Genomic DNA, 21,270 nt, shown 5'->3' with positions numbered 1-21,270 from the left:
TTAAAGTGAACACAGTTTTGTCTGCCTAGCCCCTGCATATTTGTGTGCACAGTGAATAAAATACTACGATGTCGAAGCGTTACTCAGCTCTAACAAGTAAGAGCTCTTTAAGTGAGCCAGACTTCCAGTGTTAAAGTCATGTTTAACTCACTACAGTACACAATTTTCTAAAAACAAGTTCCAATTCACTTGGAATTGAAATCGGCACAGACATTTATTTTCCATTCCAAAGAAATCACCCAACTATATTTGAATTTATAAAACTACCACTTCAGCTGTCAAGCTTAGTGCCCCCTGTTAAAGTGAAAATCTCTTTTATCCCCTTAAGTAAAATCCTCTCCAGATTACTCTACAGGATCATGAAAATTTCTGGCATTAATCATCAGGCATCAAACAAGGATATTTTTTTTCCTGTATACTTAAAGTAGGGCAATCTTTAAAAGTTACTCCATCTTCAAATTCAAAGTTGGATTAAATAGTATACCTATTTAAAAACATGGCAGCAACTAAATCTGATATGGATGCATATCTGTTAAGACTCTGTAAAACACAATTCTCTTTCAAGGGTATTTTAAAGAACCTCCAATCTGAGTAGCACATTTAAAAACTGGTAAGAAATATTCTATTTCTACATATTGAAACGCTATAAAAAACATTATCTGGTTAACCTTAGGCACCTACTTTTTAATTCTTAGCAAAACCAGAACATTTCACTTTGATCAGTCACTTAAAACGTTCAGGCGTTTCTTCCATTTAGAAAAGAATTATCTTATCAGCACTTCTGCCTCATTAATTTACCACAGCTAATAAATCTGAGTGAAAGAGCAGTAATGACAAAGATAGTTATTTAAGGTCACAGATTAACTGATGCTTCTCAAGAAAACTCAAAAGTTTAGTGTTAACCCATTTAAATTGCTTGAGGCAAGTGACGTAACTAGAACCATATTTGTGCACCTGAGTTTAAAGGAAAATTCAGTAGCAGTGAAGCTGGTAAAAGATCTTACTGAATTTTATAAATGCAAACTATTTTTGTTCTGAAAGACTTGTTTCCTAATAACATACATGCACTTTGAGTTAATTTGCCTTGACGTTTTCCAAGGAATGATATCTAGATCACAAACTTTAGAAGCAGCTATTGAACCAATGTTCTGATAGCCACCTGGAGTTCTGGGTTTGTCTGGTTTTTAATAATGTGTTATGTTTCGATAAAGCAACTCAAGTCTTTCCAGACCATGGCTCCATGGCCATATCCAAATTTTAGTCTCTGGAGACTCTGTGTATACTGGGCACAGTTCAAAGCGTCTATACATGCGTAACACCCTCTTTCTCACAGCATTCACATGAATTCCAACACATGCCCAGGAATGCAGTGGCTGAGCAAGGTTTCTGCGTGACTACCCTTCCCATCTTCAGTGGCCTTTGTGGCACTAACAGTAGAGCAGAAAGCAGTGAGAACACCTTTCACTGTGCTCTTCACATTTCTGCTGGTGTTCAGGAAGCATAATAAGGCTGTTCCTTTGGGTGGGAAGGGAAAAAAGAATGTTAAGAAGTAGGGAAGAGAAGAACACAGTAACAGAAAAGATCAGTAAGAGAACAGGATGACAATAGGATGATACTGAAAATTCTATCCATTAGAATACACACTACCCAATCTGCAAGTGAGCCCACAATTGTATTTTAGGTCAAAGCTGCACATCACGGGTAAAATTTGTGTGCTCTCGAGGCAGGGAGGCAGCAGGGAGGAAATTCTTTCCTCAATTTTGTTCAACTAACATTTTTATGGAAATGGTAATAAAAGCACATTAAGATTGCACAGACAGAAAATAGAATTTAGGAGGTGATGTGAGCGTGTGATACTGGACCACAATAAAAAGCTTCCTTCTATGACCTTCCTTCCCCTCCAAGCTCCCTGTTATATGATGTAGGCAGACCGAGACAGACCAGTAATTCTGTTATCAAAGAACAAACAGCTATTCTCCTCTTCAGAACATTCACAAGCACCTAGAATTTACATGATGAATTGAAAAGAATATAAACAAAAAATTACACTTGAGGTAAAACAAACAAGCCTGTCTTGTGAAATTCTGTTTATTCAAAAAATGCCCCAGAAAGAAAAAGAATTATTTCATGAGTGAAGGGCAATATACTACAGAATTTACACCAATGGAAAAACAACGGTAGCCTTTTGTGTAAGTGTACTTACCAAGTCACAGAACTCAAAAACTAGGAGATAAGGAATAGCTTCCACACATTGCCCAATACACTGGAGAACATTTGGATGCTGAAGAATGCTGGAGTGAAAAGATAACAGTTAAAGCCAGAAAGATCACACTATACATTATTTGCAGGATAATGCAAATCCCTACCAGAAATCCCTACCAGAAGTTTCAACACATAACATTGGCGGGCGGGGGCAGCACAAACAGAAGGTACAATTATCCAAGGCCACAGATTCCATTTGCACCTTTAAAACTCCTTCGTATTGCTGCAGCATATCACTGAAGGCAGCTGAAACTCAGAGGATGTCAAAACCATGAAAGCCAGCACTGCCACAAGAAAAAGTCACACCCGCCCTCCCACCATCCCTTATACCAAAAATAAGTGCATGCAACTGGTTTGTGAACTACACCAAGGAGCTGATCTGGCTAAAAGCTAAACCTTTTGTAGCCAGGATAGCTCCCAGCCAGATCAGTTACTTTTTCTAAATTGCTTCAAAAACACTTGTGCCAATGCAGCAGAAGGCACAAAATTTCTTCTTCTGACAGCTGCCAACAATCTAAACCTAAATGCAAATATAACTAGGACATCAGAAAGCATTAAGAACAGAAAGCTCTCTATGATCACTCATTGTAGCATATTCAGGTAAGGTAATCCACTCGGTGAGGTATGACTAGTGGACTACAATATGCCTACCTTTTCCAGTCATCTACTAAAGCCATTAACCTGTGGCAGTTAGCTCTTCAGAGAATTCTCACTATTCCAAAAATACAGGAAGAGAAATTACACTCCCTTTAATATACCAAATTCATTTCCAGTACATAAAGACCTAGAAGCAAGTATCCTCCAAGCATAACACAAGAGGAAGAGAACACCAAACAATCATGTTTTATTGACATTTCCAGTCAGATCAATGATTTCTCAATGGTAGAGTACTACTGGACTGAAGTTTGTATGATTCTCGGGGCAAGGTCGGGTGCACAAACCTCCTTGCAAGCCTACCTGAACAAATTAAATACAACATCGTAGTAAACTAATTTTTTGAAAAAGGTAACTTCAAAGAAATGAATGAGTATCTGATAACAAAGTGTTGCCAGTTCCCCTGCTTCTAGCAGGAAAGCCAAGTACAGGAGTTAAACCTCATTTCTCAGGGGCAAGTAATTACACATGAAGTTACTTCGCAACATCAGGACTTTGCTCCAAACAGCTATAGAAGAAAATGAGATAAAGCAAACCAAGTGTGTTCTCAAGTCATGAGCAATAACTACCAAACGCATTTAAGCGAAGACCTTATTTTTATTTCTAAGCAAACTCAACTTTTTCTCACTTTGAATTGAATTACAGTTTTAATTTCACTTATAAGGGAGGGCAAGTAGAGACAGTAACACTGAACAAAAGAAACACCCATAATTCATATGAAGTGTGTAAGTTAACCAAGTGTGAAACATTACTTACTAATATGGCTCTCCATTTCTTAAAAATTGTTCTTGCTCCTTGGGACCTGCACTTGCCTTCAACTCCTTCACTATTACCCTTGCTACACTAGTGCCAGTGTAGATCTCTCCTAGCAGAACCTGAAAAAAGATAACCATTGTGTCTTTAAACAGAGAGAAAAAAACTTTAAGTATCTATTCAAGGAAAAACAAGAGCTAAAACCACACTGTAAGAAAGATTTTCTGGCTTTTTTTGTCAACGCATGCAGAGCTTTGATAATTAAACACCCATACTTAATATATCTTGACAACTGATGTACACATCAACTCTCACAAAACATGTTTTCTAGCAAAGACCACTTATTTACTTAAGGGTGGGTTTTTTTCTAGAGAGAATTGGTAATAACAGGAATGTATTAATTCATATCCACAGAAATGGAATGTCTACCTAGTAAGTGACTCTAGTAAGAAACTACACGTAAATTAAAGAAGCACTGCTCAGCACTGTGACTACTGCTAAAGAGTGCATGCAAGGAAACATCTAATTTCAACTCCAGGTTTTCTTATGCTTTTACTTTTTTTTTTTTTTTTGAGTACCATTTTAAAGGAAATACAGTAGCCTAGTCAGTTAGGAGTAAGACTCAAAACAGCAGTACAGTATTAAAATGTAACTTCTCACCTTTCCAAACCAACCATTTCCAATTTCCTGGATGTAGTTTAGACTCTGACGTGAAACTTGAGACTTTGATCCATCTGTCACACACAACAGAACAAACATAGCACATATCAAACCACTCAGATGGCCAAAGTTATCGACTGTCGAGGAAATAATGCAAGCTTCTACGACATTTATTCCCAATTACATGCATACATTCAGACCAAGCAACAAAACCTAGCTAGACATAGATAAAGTACAAAGGTAACGTTCTGACAATGGCACCCAAATGAAACTTTTTCTCAACTCCAGCTTCTAAACCATACTAGAATGCACCCCCTACACATTGATTCTCCTTATGAAATGTAAACTTTCCTTTTTTTAACACATTCAGTAAGAAAGCAAAAAGGCTAAGTTCTAATCCTAATATAAAAGTGTATCATACACTGTAGTTGGGTAGAGCAAATAACCTACTTTCAAAAGTTTCCTATGTAAATAAGAGTTGAAAACCAAGACAACACTCATGGCTTATAGATCTTAACATTTATAGTTATATAGAGAGTTACCATTTTAAGGGGAAGGGTGAGACTGCTTTATTCTTCAGCCCAACTGCCCTACTTATAGCTACCATCTGGAAAGAGGACATTTTCTGACTAAAAATACTTCACGTAAAGAGTCCAGAGAGGGAGAGGACAGAAAACAAGACCCAGATCTTGGCAGAGGATGGACAGTTACAATGGCAGACTCTACACTACAGAAGAGATTCAGCAGTGTTTATCCCTCTGCTGCTTAATTGGTCAGGAACACCGATGAATAGATGTACACAAAAACTTTCCATCATTACTACTTGTCTGATTGAGAATTCTAGCCCACATTTTTGTTTTCATAAGCCACATTTACACCAGTATTATTTTACTGGAACAACCATAGCTGTATAGTATATTGTCAATGTGCTCCTAAGCATGGAGAAGGCTGTAATAGCACAACTACAATTTTACCAGTATACCTTACTCAAGTACACTGCCTCACTAGTGGCAAAATAACTTCTAGTGACAGAAGGTATAGTTTTAACAATTACAGCAATGTAGGAGAGCTGACAAAATTCTTCAGATAATTTTCCCTCACTCATTTCTTCTGTATTAAAGGCACATTGACAGTTTCTGGAAATTTGTAGGTACAGAAATTTACTAGAAGCTTCCCTGAATATCTAATGGTTAACCAACACAAGCAATATATGTATAAGTTGTACATGAAGTAGTATGAGAACAACTACTTTATGCTAAGCCATGCTTGTAATATTTAAGATGCCTAAGTTTTCTCTTACAAAAATTGTATTTTAAATAACACACTCCAAAAAACCTTTCACACAAGGAAAAGAAACCTAATGCTCTGTATGACCAATATACACATTTACAGCACGAAAAGTCTACAGTGACATTAAGAAACTGATGCAGCTGAAATAGCAGCTCTGCTGTCAAGTTAGAGATTCACTCTTAGCTCCACTCAAGGCTAATGGCTAAAATCCAATGACGACTTAGCCATGAAGAAAACCACTGAAAAGCAGAAGTCACTAACATCCTAGAGTACTTCAAACCTTTTACGTATATAGAGGCATAATAAAAGCACTCTAGAGAGATTTATTTAAGCTACTTTTCATTCTTTTAAGTTACCTACCTTATGTGGCACCCTGCCATAAGTTAACATTTATGAAATAATATTTCACATTTCATCCTACACCCTACAAAATACTTTTTTTACTCAGTTTATGTAAGTTTGTAATAATTTCTTACAGTAAAGTCAATCAATCAGCTACACTTCATTTTTGACACTGAAATTGCCTACTTTTGTTTTTTCATTAAAAAGCAGTAATTTACCTGTACGAGACGGAAACTGGGAGGGAGTTGGTAAAGTAATATTGGGAACTGAAAGAGTAAACACTTCTGCTGGAGACTGAACAGATGGAGTATCTTCTGCTGGAGGTGTAAAATCTATTTCATCATCAAAGTTATCTTCAAATTCCTGGGGGGGGGGGGGGCAGGAAAGTATCTTAGTAAACAAGCTGATCTTTTTCTTAAAATTAGCACTAATACATTTCTTTTAGTTTGAATGAGCAACGTTAAGGAAGCTTAACTTTTTTCCAAGGACAGTGACAGGCTGGTAGTTTTCTATTCCTTATTTTCAATTTATTATTGTTTTAAAGAAACTAAAGTATCAAGTATTGCTTTTAACAAAAAGGGTTTATTTTGGATTTTTGTTTGGGTTTTTTTAATTTTATTTTAAATGCTATCTAGCTTTAAATGAATAAACATGAACTGCTGAGGCCAAATACTCTCCATTTAGAAATGAGAGTAAAACTCCATTTTAGGAACACTGATAACCAATGTTCCAAAAGTAACTCTTCTCCGATTTTGACAATTTCTCAAGTTTTGCTGCAGTGGATATGTATATTCAGTATTTTTTTTCAATAGTGTCTTTAAACCCTATCAGCAGGCTAAGGAAAACAAATCAAAAGAATAGACAGAAAAGCAACAAACATTCTCTACAGCAAAACTGTCTCAAGGGTATACTTTTACTACTAATCCCAATAGCTAGTAATGACTCTGAAAAGACATTAAAGATCCTTACTGCAGCACGGACCAAGTACTTAAATGGTTGCAGCAAGACTTCACAGCATGTATAAACACAGTGGCTGGCTATTTCAGAAGAGAGAATCTACAGTGACACTGAAGTGTCAATAACTGCAGAGTATTAGCACAAATAATCAAGCATTCTGGATCCCAGAATACAGCTAAGAATGCCACTCGCATACACCTTTTTAAGTTCAGATGCTTACCTTGAAATCTATCTCAGGGTCTTTACAGCAGGAGACACAGTTTGCAAGCAGTATTATCAGTACTATTAGAGTACACATAGACAGAATCACAAAAGATGAGGGAACTTGAGCTGTAGCTCCTTCACCTAGAAATAAACAGTATGTAGTATTATATAGATGTTTAACATTTAAAGCAGTTCCTTCAAAACATATTTCCAGTCTGCATTTATTTAAAAGGTGGTGTTTGAACATTTAACCCTGCGGATATGATAAAAAATAAGAGGAAACTAAATAGAAAGGACACACCGGAAAAATATATCTGTGCTCTACCACCTGCCTGCACCATTCTGGACTTACTTGATTCAAGCTAAGAGGCCTCAACCAACATGATTTACTGAAGTAGCTGATAACAGTGCCACTCCCAAGCCCCAGGATTCTGTTTAAATCTACAAATTTATATAGGTGTCTAAACACAGATCTTAGAAATCTGGTCTTTTTGAAGACACTTCCCATGAGCTAAAAAACCTGTCCTAGAAGAAAAGGCAGCTAGAAGAAATCTTCACTTAAACTGCATACAAATTTAAAATATATTTCTATAAGGCAGTACTGTCTCTTTCAATAAACACGTTCATGACAGTCTGCCAAATATAAAAGCTGCTTTCACAAGTGCAACAGATCTAATCAGCTCCACCCCAATTTCTATTTCTTCTGATTCATTAAATGATTTGCCTCCATTTCAAGAATTTTAGATCCCTAACCATTTTGCAAATACTTCCAAATAATTTTCCAGAATTTTATATATGAGTATTCTACAACACATTTTCTATGATTATGTCAGGTTACTCACACAAGATTAAAAGCCTCAAATGGCATTTATAAAAAATCTTAAGTCTTTGCCAGGGGAATTAAACTGATTTTCATCCCTGTTTTCATCTTAAGTAGAGAACAAAGATACGTAGTTCCCTAGGTTTTTGGTGGTGGTTCATTTTAAACCTCTTTTTACAGGTACTGCCATTGGGACTGGAAGAGTAGTTGGACCTTATCTGATTAAAATATATTTAGATATTATATCCATGTTAGAGTTTAATAATGTCAGGTGACTTGGACTGACTGGATTTCATGGGAATGTCTGAGTATCAATGGGAATGTCTGGCAACAGAATACAGTATGAATGAGGCCTCAAAACTAAAGAAAATCAGAAGCTGATCACTAGTTAAGGGACATACAAACGTTGTCCACACACCTTTTAAACCTTCAAAAAAGCTACAAAAAGGAATAAGAGATTTCCAGAAAAAGCTTTTCATCATGTTCCACAGAAAACTCACAAAATAGTTATTTTAATTACATGTAAAGCATAAATTGATATAATCAAAAGACTGCTTTAAAGAATGCTAGCATACTTTTGGAAGATCACACATTTTCTGTACAATTAGGAATATTGTCTACACAGCAATAAAAGTTAACCAAAACCCAGAAGGTTTTCAAATAAGTGATACTAGTAGTTTCCAGTCTCCACAACAGCTCTGGCATTCTAACCTCATTAGAGGATACGAATATGCCATTTGTAGATGTTCTGTACTGTTCAAACACTCATCAACCATGACGTGAGGCAACTCACCACCTTTTAGTCAAAATTTTGAAGAGGAAAAAGAAAAAAAATCTCTGAAAAGGGTGCTCAATAGAATAATTTATATTAATTTAAATCAAGACTTCTACATAACACCCATATATTTTTCCATTTGTAAGCATCAACAAGAAAAAAGGGAAGGTAACAGCCGATTTATGTTTACTTCCTTCAGATGTTCAGTAATCCAAGTAGACTGAAAAATAACTAAACCACAAATATAAGCATTCTGTGAAGTCATTAGCTAAATTACTGTAACACACACACACATTAAGTTAGATAAAATTTAAATGATTCCTTTGAACTTCTAACTGAAGCCAAGCAGTAAAAGGTAATTTTACTACAAAAAAAAGTAAACCTATTTCTGTTACCAGGTATTACTAATTGAAATAGCAGACATTTTTCCAAAACCTCCCCACTTAATTTCCAGACAATTTCCTCACCTTCACCACCAACTTCACTGAAATGGAAAGTCAGCTCACCACAGACGCAGATTTCCCTGACTAATGAACACCCCGGAACTCACCACCACAATTACAATATATATTCCTCCCAGTAGGAGATCAAGACTCCTGAATCCCCTAGAAGTTTCATCCTGTGTACTGGACAGGGAAATTGGGAAAGTTAGCCAAGCAAAAGTAAATCAGTACATGATGAACTTGGACACCAAGAGCATTTTTTATTATTCACGGAACACATTACTAGCACATCTTAAGAGACTGCTATTTGAAGACTAACTTCAGACCAGATCCTTAAGAGGGAGGTATAAGGCACCTCAGCTGTCAGATGCATGAAACGCGCCAAAAAAATCTATCGTATTTTTTTGTTGGTTATTTATGGTACAGTCATTTCCTTTTTGATGCCCACATGGCTGACATGAATTTCACAGCCTCTTCCTGTTCCCTACAGGAGACGAGCACCCTCCCTTGCTCCAAATACCATCGCTTCTTCTAGATGCTCTTTTTGACCACCCTCTACCAAACCTTTGAGCAATTCTTTAAAATTTGCTTTACTGCTTTCAATCTTACTGCTGCTTTTAGAGACATGACAAGGTCTTGAATTGAAAAACCACAATTTTATTAGGTGCTTTAGCACAAGATGTTTTCTCCACCTATGAGCTTCCCACCTATGCCCTACATGGGGCACAACTATAACAGCTTGACCACAACATGTATTTGCATAAACATTATCGTGCTCACTCCAACTTAGGATCCCACTTTTGACCTCCCAGGTGTTACAAATTGCCACAGCAAAAACAACTAGGAGGATTCAAGCTCCTGGTGGTCTTATGCCAAGTTTTCTAGTTTATTTAACTCACAACAAGGCATAACAAGCACTAACAATCATAAACTGCATGTATGGTACATTAGACAGCTGAATACATGTGCACTTTATTTTATATGAAAAAGGCAACATATTTTGGTTGGAATTCCTTCTGTAAAGCAAACTGCACGTTTACCAAGCCTAAAAATCTGAAGTGTTTTCTACAAGTTATACTCTTTTCCATAATGTAACCATCTCCTTTAAGCGTCCTGGAACGAACACAGAAAAAAAAAAATACTGCTGCTGTTCATTATGTTACTTCCTAACCTTACAGACCTTTTCTAATTCCCAAAAAAGAAACTGTGTGAACTAACAGTAATAAATTGGAGAAGGTAATGAAGTTTTGTTGCTTTTTTTCTAAAAAAAAAAAAATAATGAAAGATCTCCTTTGAAAAGGCAGCTAACCATTAACAGTTCATTAAGAAGATGGAAATAGTCTAAACTTCCAAAAGCAAGGCAAATTTCACATACAAAGTCATAGAAAGATGCTTTAATAGAAGAAAACCACCCATCGTCACGGGCAAGTTTCTGCAACACTTAAAGAACAGCATCTCAGATGACTCATACAAGAGTTACTTACTAAGAATTGCAGAATCCATTTCTCTTCAGATAAACTTTGAAGTCTCTCACAGTCATTAATAAGTAGCATTTTTTAATTTCCACTTTTTTAAAAAAATGAATGTAAAATTAAGTATGAAATGATGGCAACCTGTAATTGGCCTAAAATTTATTATAAGTTATTTTAATAGCTTGCATAAATACATACTCAGTGATGGAAGTCACTTATTAAGTATTGGAACTGGCGTTTGACAAAGTGCTGAAAAAATCTGCTGCAGTGTAACCTCTTTTGCATTTTTTTTTTTAAAAATTTACAATACACTGTAAATTTAATTAGTTTTAATCGAAACCTAGGTAAAATCCAATAAATATCACTCACAATTTCATAATGAATGCAGAATTTAAGAGTCTTAATATAATATATTCTAAAAGCAGTGAACTTAATAAATTTACACAGCATTATCATCTCAGTTTAAAAACCTACCACATCTAATGAAACCCTACACAGTACCAACCAACTACATCTTAATACCTATCCAGAAGTCAGAATTTGTTCTTTATGAAAGGAACTGCAAAAGAGATCCACAAAATACTGTCTATAAAATGCCAACAATATAAGGGTTCCTGTCAGTTAATATAAACGGTCTAGACTACTTTGGTCTGGTATATCCAAACTACTTAAGCAGGGGGAAGAGGACTGGATTATATCACTACTATATTAAAATAAGCAGGAGATGCAGTGTGTCTGTGTTACTATATGTGTTACTGCAAGGTTAACACAACATGCTTTACTAAGAACTCTGTGCTAGTAAATGTTCCATCTCAAAATGGCATCTAGATGGTCCTAAATTATCAACACAGAAAATAAGGTCTTTTTTCAAAGCATCACAGTATTAAATACTGATTCTATGCTGTTACTTACGCACTTTGTAAAAGCACATGGTATCATAAACAATTCAATGCCCTGGCTGAGGCAGGTATTTAATTAACAGCTATTGAAGCAGATTCTTCAGCACCTCCAAAGCCTGCCATTTCATAAGGAAATTTTACACTAAAGTCTAAATTTGAGCACAGTACATCTGATGTCAAACCCTGTACACAGGCAAGTACATGAACAGGTTCACTGAAAAAACAATGATGACAAACTATGCTGGCATTCTCAGGATCAAGCATAGACATGAGAATATATCCTTCACTATGTATTAGAATGTTTCAAGGGGTAGAAAGATGTTATTTTCATACAAAGCACATTTCAAAGCAACTTATATAGGTCAGGATTCTCTATACCTTCCCCTAAGTTTCTTTCAAGTCTACTTTGTTCATAAGATAGTTCACTGACTACAAACGCAACAACTGAGCAAACAATTTTATTTCTCACTAGAACTGGTTTACTTCTCTATCCCATTTCCCAGTCTTCCCACAATATTCTTAAATACCCACGTCATCCACCTGTGGCATCCTTTACTACCGTTAATTAGGAGCAACAGGCATGCCAGCTAGCCACATGTTCCATCCATGCTCACTCGCCAACCAACAGCCACCACTCAAAACGATACAGGACAAGACATAACTGCCTGTCCCTACGAGGGATGGCAGGCTTGCTTTTCTTCTACTACCAGATTAAGAAAGGCCATAACATTTGAACTCTGCCTCTCACAAATTTGGTTCAGCGTGATTAATCATGTTATTAAGATCTCAACCTTCAGGAAACTGGGCTAAAAAAATGCATGACAACACACAGTTCTAAGCTTGGGGGTACAAAGAAAAATGTACATGACAGGCATTACTGAGTAGACTAATAAAAGACATTCACTACTTCGATAAAGGCAGTGCAAGGCCCAGATAAATTAAGCATTATTAGGGCACCATGAATTTCAAGGGAGCATCTGATTTTAAGCTTTCAGCACAGTAGTTGCTATGCGACAACAGTCCCACTGCATAAGCAAGAGCCTCTTTTCTTCCAAGAGCAGCCATATAAATGGCAGTTCTGCACTAATAGCTATAACTATTTCCAGCACAAATCTAGCATGACAGCAGTCACTTAAACCGTCTCTTGGACACCCTCAAATTATATGATCATGAACTGAGATGCTACTTTTACGACACCAAATCGGAACAGAGCAGCCCTTAAAATACTAATGAATGACCAAAGCAACTTCGCTACCTAGCTACTTCCACAGCATCTTTCATAAACTTAATCAGTTTACTTACTCTGCATTTAATACACATTAATGTAACCAGATTAGAAAGTGTAACATTACCCTCATTTAGAGTGGTTTTAAGAAAAAGCTATACCAACTTTTCTAAATAATGCTGTCATTCTCTTCTATGCTAGCAATTAAGTGGGAAAGTGTTCCTGACTCCTACCCAGTTCTTCATAAGACAGATTCGGATCATTATCTTTTCCTCACAAATGGTTTCTCCTGCATTTACTTACTGCCTGAAATCTTCAGATGTTTGCTACTAAATAGGCACAAAACCAAAACAGATATAACCAGGCCTATAAATTCTGAAAGCCTACAGGTAACAGGTAGAATACTAAACCAAAAGCCTATTCAAAACAATTTTAGACACATCTATTGCGTAATGTCTGATTTGTATGACAAGGTAAAGCACAACATGCATTGTTATTTCACAAAAAAACCCCAACCAGCTCAAGAGCACGTTCCATTAGTTACTGCATTCCTGTAATGTTAAATTTTTCCTGCTATGCCCCATTTAACAACTGAGCTAAAAAAACCGCATCAGTTTTAAGAGTAAGTTTCAGCAGAAATGTGTGCAGTACCATCATTCAGTTGTGCAATGCCGTATTACAACAGGCTTTAAAATACTATATTAGAACAGCATTCAAATCACCATCAGCCTTCAACTAAGATACAACACAAACAAAAACTTAACCCAAGTTCTGAAGGAGTGTTATTTGCACTTCAGACATTCGGGGGGGGGCAGGGGAGGGGCAGGGAGAAGAAGAGAATTTTAGGATGAGAGGCACTCCAAATTCCACTCAGCCCTTTGATTTGAATGACCATCACCAGTACAACAGGAAGAAACATTCCCAAGATGCCAGGTGACTTTCATTGACTTGATGTCCTCAACACAATTCCAGCACCTTAGTGAAATCTGGAACTGTCTTCAAATGCCCAAAGTATTTCAGGCGGAGACTGGAAATGTTCCTTCACTGAGCAAATCCCCAAGAACATAGATATAGATAGATATATATATATATATATGAAAAATACTCCTTAAGAGACTTTAAAGAGGTTCTCAGGGCTTTTTATATATATATATATATATTTGTACACACAGACACCCACCCCTGAACTTTTCAGCTTTCAGATTTTTAGTACTTCTTGCCATTCAACGAAAACAAAATTTTTTAGTTTTAAAACAATCAAAATTATCTGGAACAAACTATTGAAAATTTCATTAATGGAAGAAAGTTAGTTCAAAAGCCTATCCTCTCATGACACTATTACTGCCCTTATATTGGATAATGCAAAGTTTGTATAACAGAAGTAACCTTCAGTATGGATATTACAAATGCATCTTTATGCAAAACCACTTTATCACCTGATTTTCTTTTCCCTTCTTCCTTACAACTATGGAAAATCCTGATTCCTAGATACAGTCTCAAGAAAAAAACCTCTTAAAGATGTTAAGGAGTTACTTGCATACACTTGCATTTAATCTTTCTGAATACAAGCAGCAGTAATTTACAGTTTGTCAATAAAACTATTTCCTGCCTAAATCCAAACTGTTACAAGACCTAAATCAGTCTCATGTTTAGAAAAAGATGCAAGTAAGGTGACAAGACTTTCAACAGTAGCAGGGGAAAAAATTTTAAAAAAATTAAAAAATCAAGTCACATACAAGTTACTCTGTCGCTATATTCTTCTAGATATAAATTGAAACATTTCACCCCTCTACTCAACTTGTCCATTATGATCCTGATTTTCTCCTAGAACTCTATTATTTAAGTCCCCCACGAGGACACAACAGTGGCACAGGTTACATATCCTAAGGTAAGAATATCTGGGGCAATGCTGGATTCTCATGTAGTACAGCACCCTCGGAACCACTCAGCTCTGATCCTCATTTTCTCTGAACACTTGTCCTGGCCCGAGTGTTGCCTGAGCAGCTGGTAACTAGTGAAACTGTGAGGTGGGGTTAGTTTTACATTTGTGTCCTTATTCTATTACCCTACAAAGCTTCCAAGTAATGTCAAAGAATTACTCACACAACAGCATACTGCTCAATTTTAATAAGGACTAAATATAGGCTAGTACTTCAAGCATTTACAGAGCAAGATCTGTTTGAAGTTTCAGTGTTAGAATCTCATGTTTGCACAAAGGCATCTTAAGACAAGGTAAAAAATATACATGCTAAATAATCACATACCTTATGCCTTCATGGCAGTGTTTCTGGAAAATCTGGGTAGCATTATTATCTTGCAAAGGTACCGTCTGATTCTTAAGTGTGTACGTGTATATATATACACACACAAAAATAAAAATTCTGCTGAGCATACTTTACACTGCTAGATGTTGGTTTCGACAATTAATTCCTGCTCAAGTACAGTATGCTTTTATCTGCTATACCATTTCTCCAATGGTGCACCACAGGAGTTACAGATTTTTCTTTTTGAAACAGGGCAGACCACAACCATTTAAAGCAGCATGAGAAAATTAAACATCATGGTATCTCAAACCATCAGAAGTATCAGCAGCACTGAAACCAAAACAAGTTATCTCTTCCACCATTTGACAGGAATACAGCCTATTAAGATATACTGGTTTTGAAGAGACTAATTTTTGTTGTTGTTGTTCATGTGAAAGGAACCCATACCTGCAACCTTCACATGACCAGATTTTCTAGAATCTTGATTTTACAGTAGATGCATTTCCAACTCCAACGTATAACTGGATTAAGAAATGCAGGAAAAAAAAAGAAAGAAGCAGCATTTCACCAAAAGAGCTTATTCAGCTCTATTTCTCATCGCTATTCATAGCTGAAAGATCCCTATGAAGAATGGGCCATAGAATGACTGACTGATTTTGGAAAACTGGATCTGATCTACAGGCTAAAAGCTTATAAGATGGCACTCAAAATTCTACGGTTACAATTTCCTACAACTCTCTCATACTAAAGAGGTCTCAGGGTGCAATGGTAGTTCCTGAAAAAGTCACCTCACTTAAGTCACTGCAGTGTTTCCTTACCATTAAGGAAACTTTTGTAAGTGCAGTAGTGTTGGACAAGGTGTTACTTTGGACCAGCATTTCATACTAACGATCCCTCAGAAGAAATTCACTGACCTAACTTGCTTCACACCATCATCTTGCCTAAGTGACATGTGGCACAACACCTTGCTACAGGTTGTGCTTAAACTACGCATGTAGACTGTAACAGCTAGCCTGACACACTTTCCAAATTTCTGGTTATAAAAGCCTCTACAGAAATGTTTCTAGTGTCACTGATGTTGCTCAAGACCTTTCATAACAGCAGCACAATGAAAACAAAGAGCTTATACAGAGCAATAAAAGGACTGAAGCTATGGTAAATTGTATCCAGAAATGTATCAAGCTGCAGATAGTAGATGCACACATCAAATAGGAAGGCAGACCCAAAATAACATCTAAGGAAGACTCCAGGACTCCCTGTGCTGTCCTTCTGCTGCAGAACTGGAGCATAAGAATTGAAACAGAACTACAATTTCTGTATCCCCTGGCATTATAATACCTGAGGGCCCCTTTATCCTGCACAGGTAAACCACGCGCGGGTAGTGACTGAAACCAGACTACAGCAAACATCCAGCAAATTACCTCTATTCCAATTTGCTTGACAGTTGTTCAGTAGCCCCTCAAATATGATTTCGTCTTCCGTGATTTTCAACTAGAATGCTGATCTCACTATGTAACACACACTTTTTTTTATACATGATCTGGGGCAAAACGAGCACTAACAAACAGGCCCTTCCAAACCAACGACCTGCACCTGATGCTATGACAACGTACCTTTAGGCTGTCTCTGATCACTGCTAACTTAATACACTGCAGTGCTACCTGAGGAATTATCAAATATACCCAAGCATTCAAGATGTGAGAAGTGCCCTCAGAAAGCAACCTCCTCCTATAAGGACCTCTTCAGCTGGAGCAAAGTCCAGACACTTTACAGCCAGAGGCAGAGAAAGCAGACCAAGCCTGTGAACAAAGCCTGGTGTGGAACATCCCTGCAGGCCCAAGAGTTGGCTTCTTACCTCAGAGTCACAAACTCACAGATAGAAACAAAAGATAAAAGACAACTTAGCAGCTCTAGCTCTAAAATTATTAGGCGTCTGAGACAGAAGCTAGAAAAAGAAATACAGGCTGAAGTAAACAAGTTTAGCGCTTGAATGGGGGAGGAAAGACAGACCACTCCCAAGAAAAGTATATACCATAAATTAAAATCCCCACTTAACAAGCAGGGTTTTTCTTAACTTCAAGTGATCCGAGCTGTTAACTCACCCGTAATAAGAAAAGCGATTTTCTAAGTATATGCAAGTGTCAGGCATTTTACATTACACTAAACCACACGCCACCTCAACATTTGGGCCTCAGCCTGACAGAACTCCAAGTGAAACATCAAGCCAAAGCAACTGAAAAGCAACAGTTTTCCCCAGAGTATACATATGCTACAGAACTCGCCTTAGTAAAAAATAATTACTTATTCTCAATTTAATTTTTCATCTATGGCGAGCTGACTATATTAGATACAGCTGTACAAACATCTCTATACTCTAGATGGATGTCTCTGGATACTATACATCAATTTCTAAGCATCTTTGCCTGGATTGCATATGGCCAAGATCATCAGCAAGGACTCATCGCCATGACGTTCAACTGGTCCTTTCACTCCCATGACTGAGGTTCTCAGCACAAACCAAGAAAGCACACAGGCACCAGTCCAGCAGCTTCAATTCAAGTGAATAGACTCTAATTCATCACAAATGTAAAACTAAACACACCTGTCAAAAAAGCTACCACCCATTCAAGTTTTACAGGAAAATAAGAGTATTTTGGAGCTCCTGTTGTATTTGCAAAGACTTCATACAGCACAGAGATGACAGAAATACTGTCTGACGTTACACACAAACCCTTGCTTCAGATTTTCAGCTTTCTTGAAGAGACAGCTGAATTAAGGTCAAGTATGGAAATCAAGTCAAAGGAACAGAGAGAGAGCCTGAATGTAAAGCTTTAGCACAGTAAAGCAGATGTCTACTGTTATAATGCACTACGTCTGGCTGCAGAATACTGCTGCTAAAGAGTAGTTCCCAAATGCCCTTATTTCAGCCACACAATACAAAAAGTGGAAGTCATCTCAGCCTGATGCATTCAGGTAAAATCATCAGTCCTCCACAGGCTCAAAACTACTACAGCACTTCATGAACTCCTTTCTAGCAGACCTGCACCCAGCTCTCACCTCCAGTATAAAGGGAAACCTTAAATTCAGAACTATCACCGTACATGTCAGTGTCCTCCTCTTCCATTCACAGAATAAATTAAATATAAGTTGGTAAAAGTATTTTTAGCTAGTAGCCTCTTCAACATCTTGTTTTTCCTATTTCCTACAGTAATTGCTGTGAACTCTTCCAAGGAAACACCTAAAACCTTATTTCCTTTACCTCCTCTTCTTATTGCTGAAAGGAAATAAAAAAATTAAATGAGTTTTAGAAATATAACCTCAAACATGCAAGACAAATAATAGAACACATCATCAATGCACACCTTCATCTGCAAACACTATAAAGCCATACTTAAAAAGAGCGTCGTCATTCACCTCGATCAAGGCCCTGGGAACTTGACACTTCCCCAGTCATACTGTCTGGCAGACTTCCACAGCAGTTCCACAAAATGAAGCATTTTTGAACAAGGAATCCAATCTAGTCTTGCTAGAACCTGCCCAACACCACTTCCTGCTCTCCGGCTTCCTCAAAAAACAAGTTAATTTATTATGGGTATATTCCATGAACTATTCCGCAAAGTTCACCAAAACAGCTACAGTCATCCTCCTTTTTCTGTGGATTCTCACCTTTCCTGTAACAAGCTCAGGGCAACACACATCAAAACATTTCTCCATTGCCAAAGAAGCAACCCTACTTGCTAGGTGAAGAATTGTGGAATCCTGAAATAATTCTGAAACCAGTTACTAATCATTTTATGAAAAGCCCACTAAATTCTTCACAAGATTATCAAGTTGTATGTATCAGTCTGAGTGTTACAGTGAACTGCAAAAACCACCAAATCCCAGAACAGAGACCATCAGTAATTGCCAATCCCAATACAGGAAATCAAAGCAACCTGTCATTGGACATATGAGAGAAATTCACAACATAGCTGAAGCTGTTTAAGCACAACTCACGATTCTTAATCCAGCAAAATAAAGTCACAGGTTTGCCTTCTAGACAGGTTATAAGATTTGCCTAGTATAACAGAGAAGGTTCAAGACAAAACAGTCTCACTGACATCCACTGCTAAACCCTTCATAGGGGAGGGGGGAAGCCCTTGTAGTTTTCCAACTGCTTACTGTTGTTGTGATGATACAAGACACACTGCAGACAGAGATTATGTTGCATGCAAACCCATTTGCACACATTACTTCATACAGTAGGAAGCCTTACCAGCAAAACCAGAAAAAGGCAGAAAAGACCTCCATACAGAACTGATTCAGCTGTCCTACCTTACGGCTTAATGACAAGTTAACATTATTTGGACAAACTTCAGGTATTTCATAAATGAGAAAACTATCGTTTAGTCTCAAAGGACATAGAGATTTGACTGATAGTTTTCTCTTTCTCAGAAGTTTACTTTTATAGAAACTAAGAATGACCTCAAAGAAGGCTGATGGAGGGAGTAACTTACGAACAATTCAGAAATGCTCTTGGGAAGAAAAAAACTGGGAAAGAGGCATAGGTCCCAAAATAAAAGAAGTATGGGTTCCACTCCCAGTTTTGATATTTTCTGTGGAACAGCAGCCAAATTACCTAATCTCTGTGCTTCAGATCTCTCCCTCCCCGCTGCTTCTCCTCCTCCTCCTCTCTGAACATATTGTCTATTTCAGCTGTTCAACTCTTCACGGCTAGAAATGCATCTCAGTAGACATTCAAATCAAACCTAACAAAATTCAGTCTCAATACAATGTTATGTTTGCAAGCCCCAATGAAATACGCCCCAAAATAGCCTAAATAAAAAAGATGGTTGTTACCTATCTAATAATAAACCTCTGATGAGTAACACATACGATTGAGTTGACGTTTTTTAGTTTGTGCTTTTAAGACAAACAGGAAAATAAGCAAAAAAATAGAAGGAAGTTAGCATTACCTAATATAAGAGACAAATAGATGTGCACTACACGACTATTTAGAGAGTGGACGGGGCGGGGGATCGAACTAATCTGACCGGAAAGGAGGGAAACGCCGTCTGCCCTGAAGAGCCGCCACCCAGGAACGGGAGTCCCGGCGATTCACGGTCAGAATAAGAAAAATAATCCCGCTGAGGTGTCTATAGGCTAAACCGGCAGCCGCTACAGAAAGCGCGCATGTCGGCAAGCCCACCGAAGAGGCACGTAGTTCAGCCCCACGAGACCGAGTCACCCGGAGCGGGGCTCGGTGCCACCGGTACGAGACGTGACCTCCAGGATGGAGCCGCAGCCGCCGTACCCCATCCACCCGCCGCGCCCTTCCCGACGCTTCGCCGAGGGGCGAGCGCCGAGCCCTGCCCGCAGCACGGGGGAAGGACGGGGCTTCGGGCAGCCGCAGTCCCCTCGCCTCACCGCCACCGCGCCCCCCGCGCCCCAAGCGGGAGCGCCGAGCCCCCGCCGCTGCCCGGGCGTCCCCCCGCAGGCCCCGCCGCGGCGCCGCCCCCTCCCCCAACCCCGCTCCGCTCCGCCGCCTCCCGCGCCTCACCTGCACCTGCCCGCGGAAGCGGAGCCGCCCCGCCGCTCCCCACGAGAAGCGACAGCAGGAGGACGAGACCGAGCGGGCGCCGGGGTCCGAGGGGCAGCGGGCCGCCCCCCTGCCGCCCGGCGCCCCCGCCGAACCCCCCGCGCTGCTGCATGCCCTCCGCTCCCGCCCCGAGGCTCGGTGCCGAACGAGGGGCCAAAGGTTCTCAGCGTCTCCGGCGAGCCCCCGCGGCAGCCGCTGCTCCCCGCCTTCGCGGCGCGGCTGCCCGCGGCATCGGCCCCCGCCGCCCCGCTCCCCTCACAAAACCCCGCTAGCCCCTGCGGACGCCACCGCCGCCGCCATCTTCCGGGCTACCTGACCGGGAGGGGGTGGAGCGCTTTGCTGACTGACAGCCCAACGCGCCAATCAGCCCGCGCCTCGCCCTCAGGAGGGGAATCACTGGCTGGGACGGGGCTAATCCTTGATTGACAGCCAGGTCAGCCAGTCACTCCGCGCAGGGCGAAGGCTGCGGCGCGAGAGCCACGGAGCGCGTTTGCCAATCAAGCCGCACTCGGGGAGCCGGCAGGAGGGCGGGGCTACCCTCTGCGTGAAGGCGCGGCTCCCCAGGTCGGGGCGGGAGCAGGAGGCGGGGCTTGGCTGAGCCCGTGCGAAGGACACGCGGGCGTGCAGAACAGCGCCGCCTGCAGGCGGGGCGCCTCACCGCGGCGCGCTCGG

The 21,270-nt window shown here is 39.2% G+C and overlaps 1 protein-coding gene across 2 annotated transcripts in view; it reads right to left on the bottom strand.

The window, feature by feature from the left end:
* Nucleotides 1-20,902, bottom strand: part of LMTK2 (lemur tyrosine kinase 2) — a 42,550-nt gene extending 21,648 nt beyond the window's left edge. For both annotated transcript variants that reach the window (XR_008821437.1, XM_056336021.1), the window contains exons 1-6: nt 20,560-20,902; nt 7,139-7,263; nt 6,180-6,324; nt 4,330-4,403; nt 3,673-3,791; nt 2,204-2,291 (exon numbers count right to left, since the gene is read on the bottom strand). Coding sequence is in view for 1 of the 2 variants with exons in the window: in XM_056336021.1 (XP_056191996.1) it covers nt 2,204-2,291; nt 3,673-3,791; nt 4,330-4,403; nt 6,180-6,324; nt 7,139-7,263; nt 20,560-20,710 (702 nt within the window). In the remaining variant the exon portion in view is untranslated. The remainder of the gene's footprint in view (nt 1-2,203; nt 2,292-3,672; nt 3,792-4,329; nt 4,404-6,179; nt 6,325-7,138; nt 7,264-20,559) is intronic.
* Between the last annotated feature and the right edge of the window lie 368 nt (nt 20,903-21,270).

The sequence above is a fragment of the Falco biarmicus genome, chromosome 4 (genome assembly GCF_023638135.1).
Source record: "Falco biarmicus isolate bFalBia1 chromosome 4, bFalBia1.pri, whole genome shotgun sequence".
NCBI classification, from domain to species: Eukaryota; Metazoa; Chordata; class Aves; order Falconiformes; family Falconidae; genus Falco; species Falco biarmicus.
This window is presented reverse-complemented; position numbering and strand designations above follow the sequence as displayed.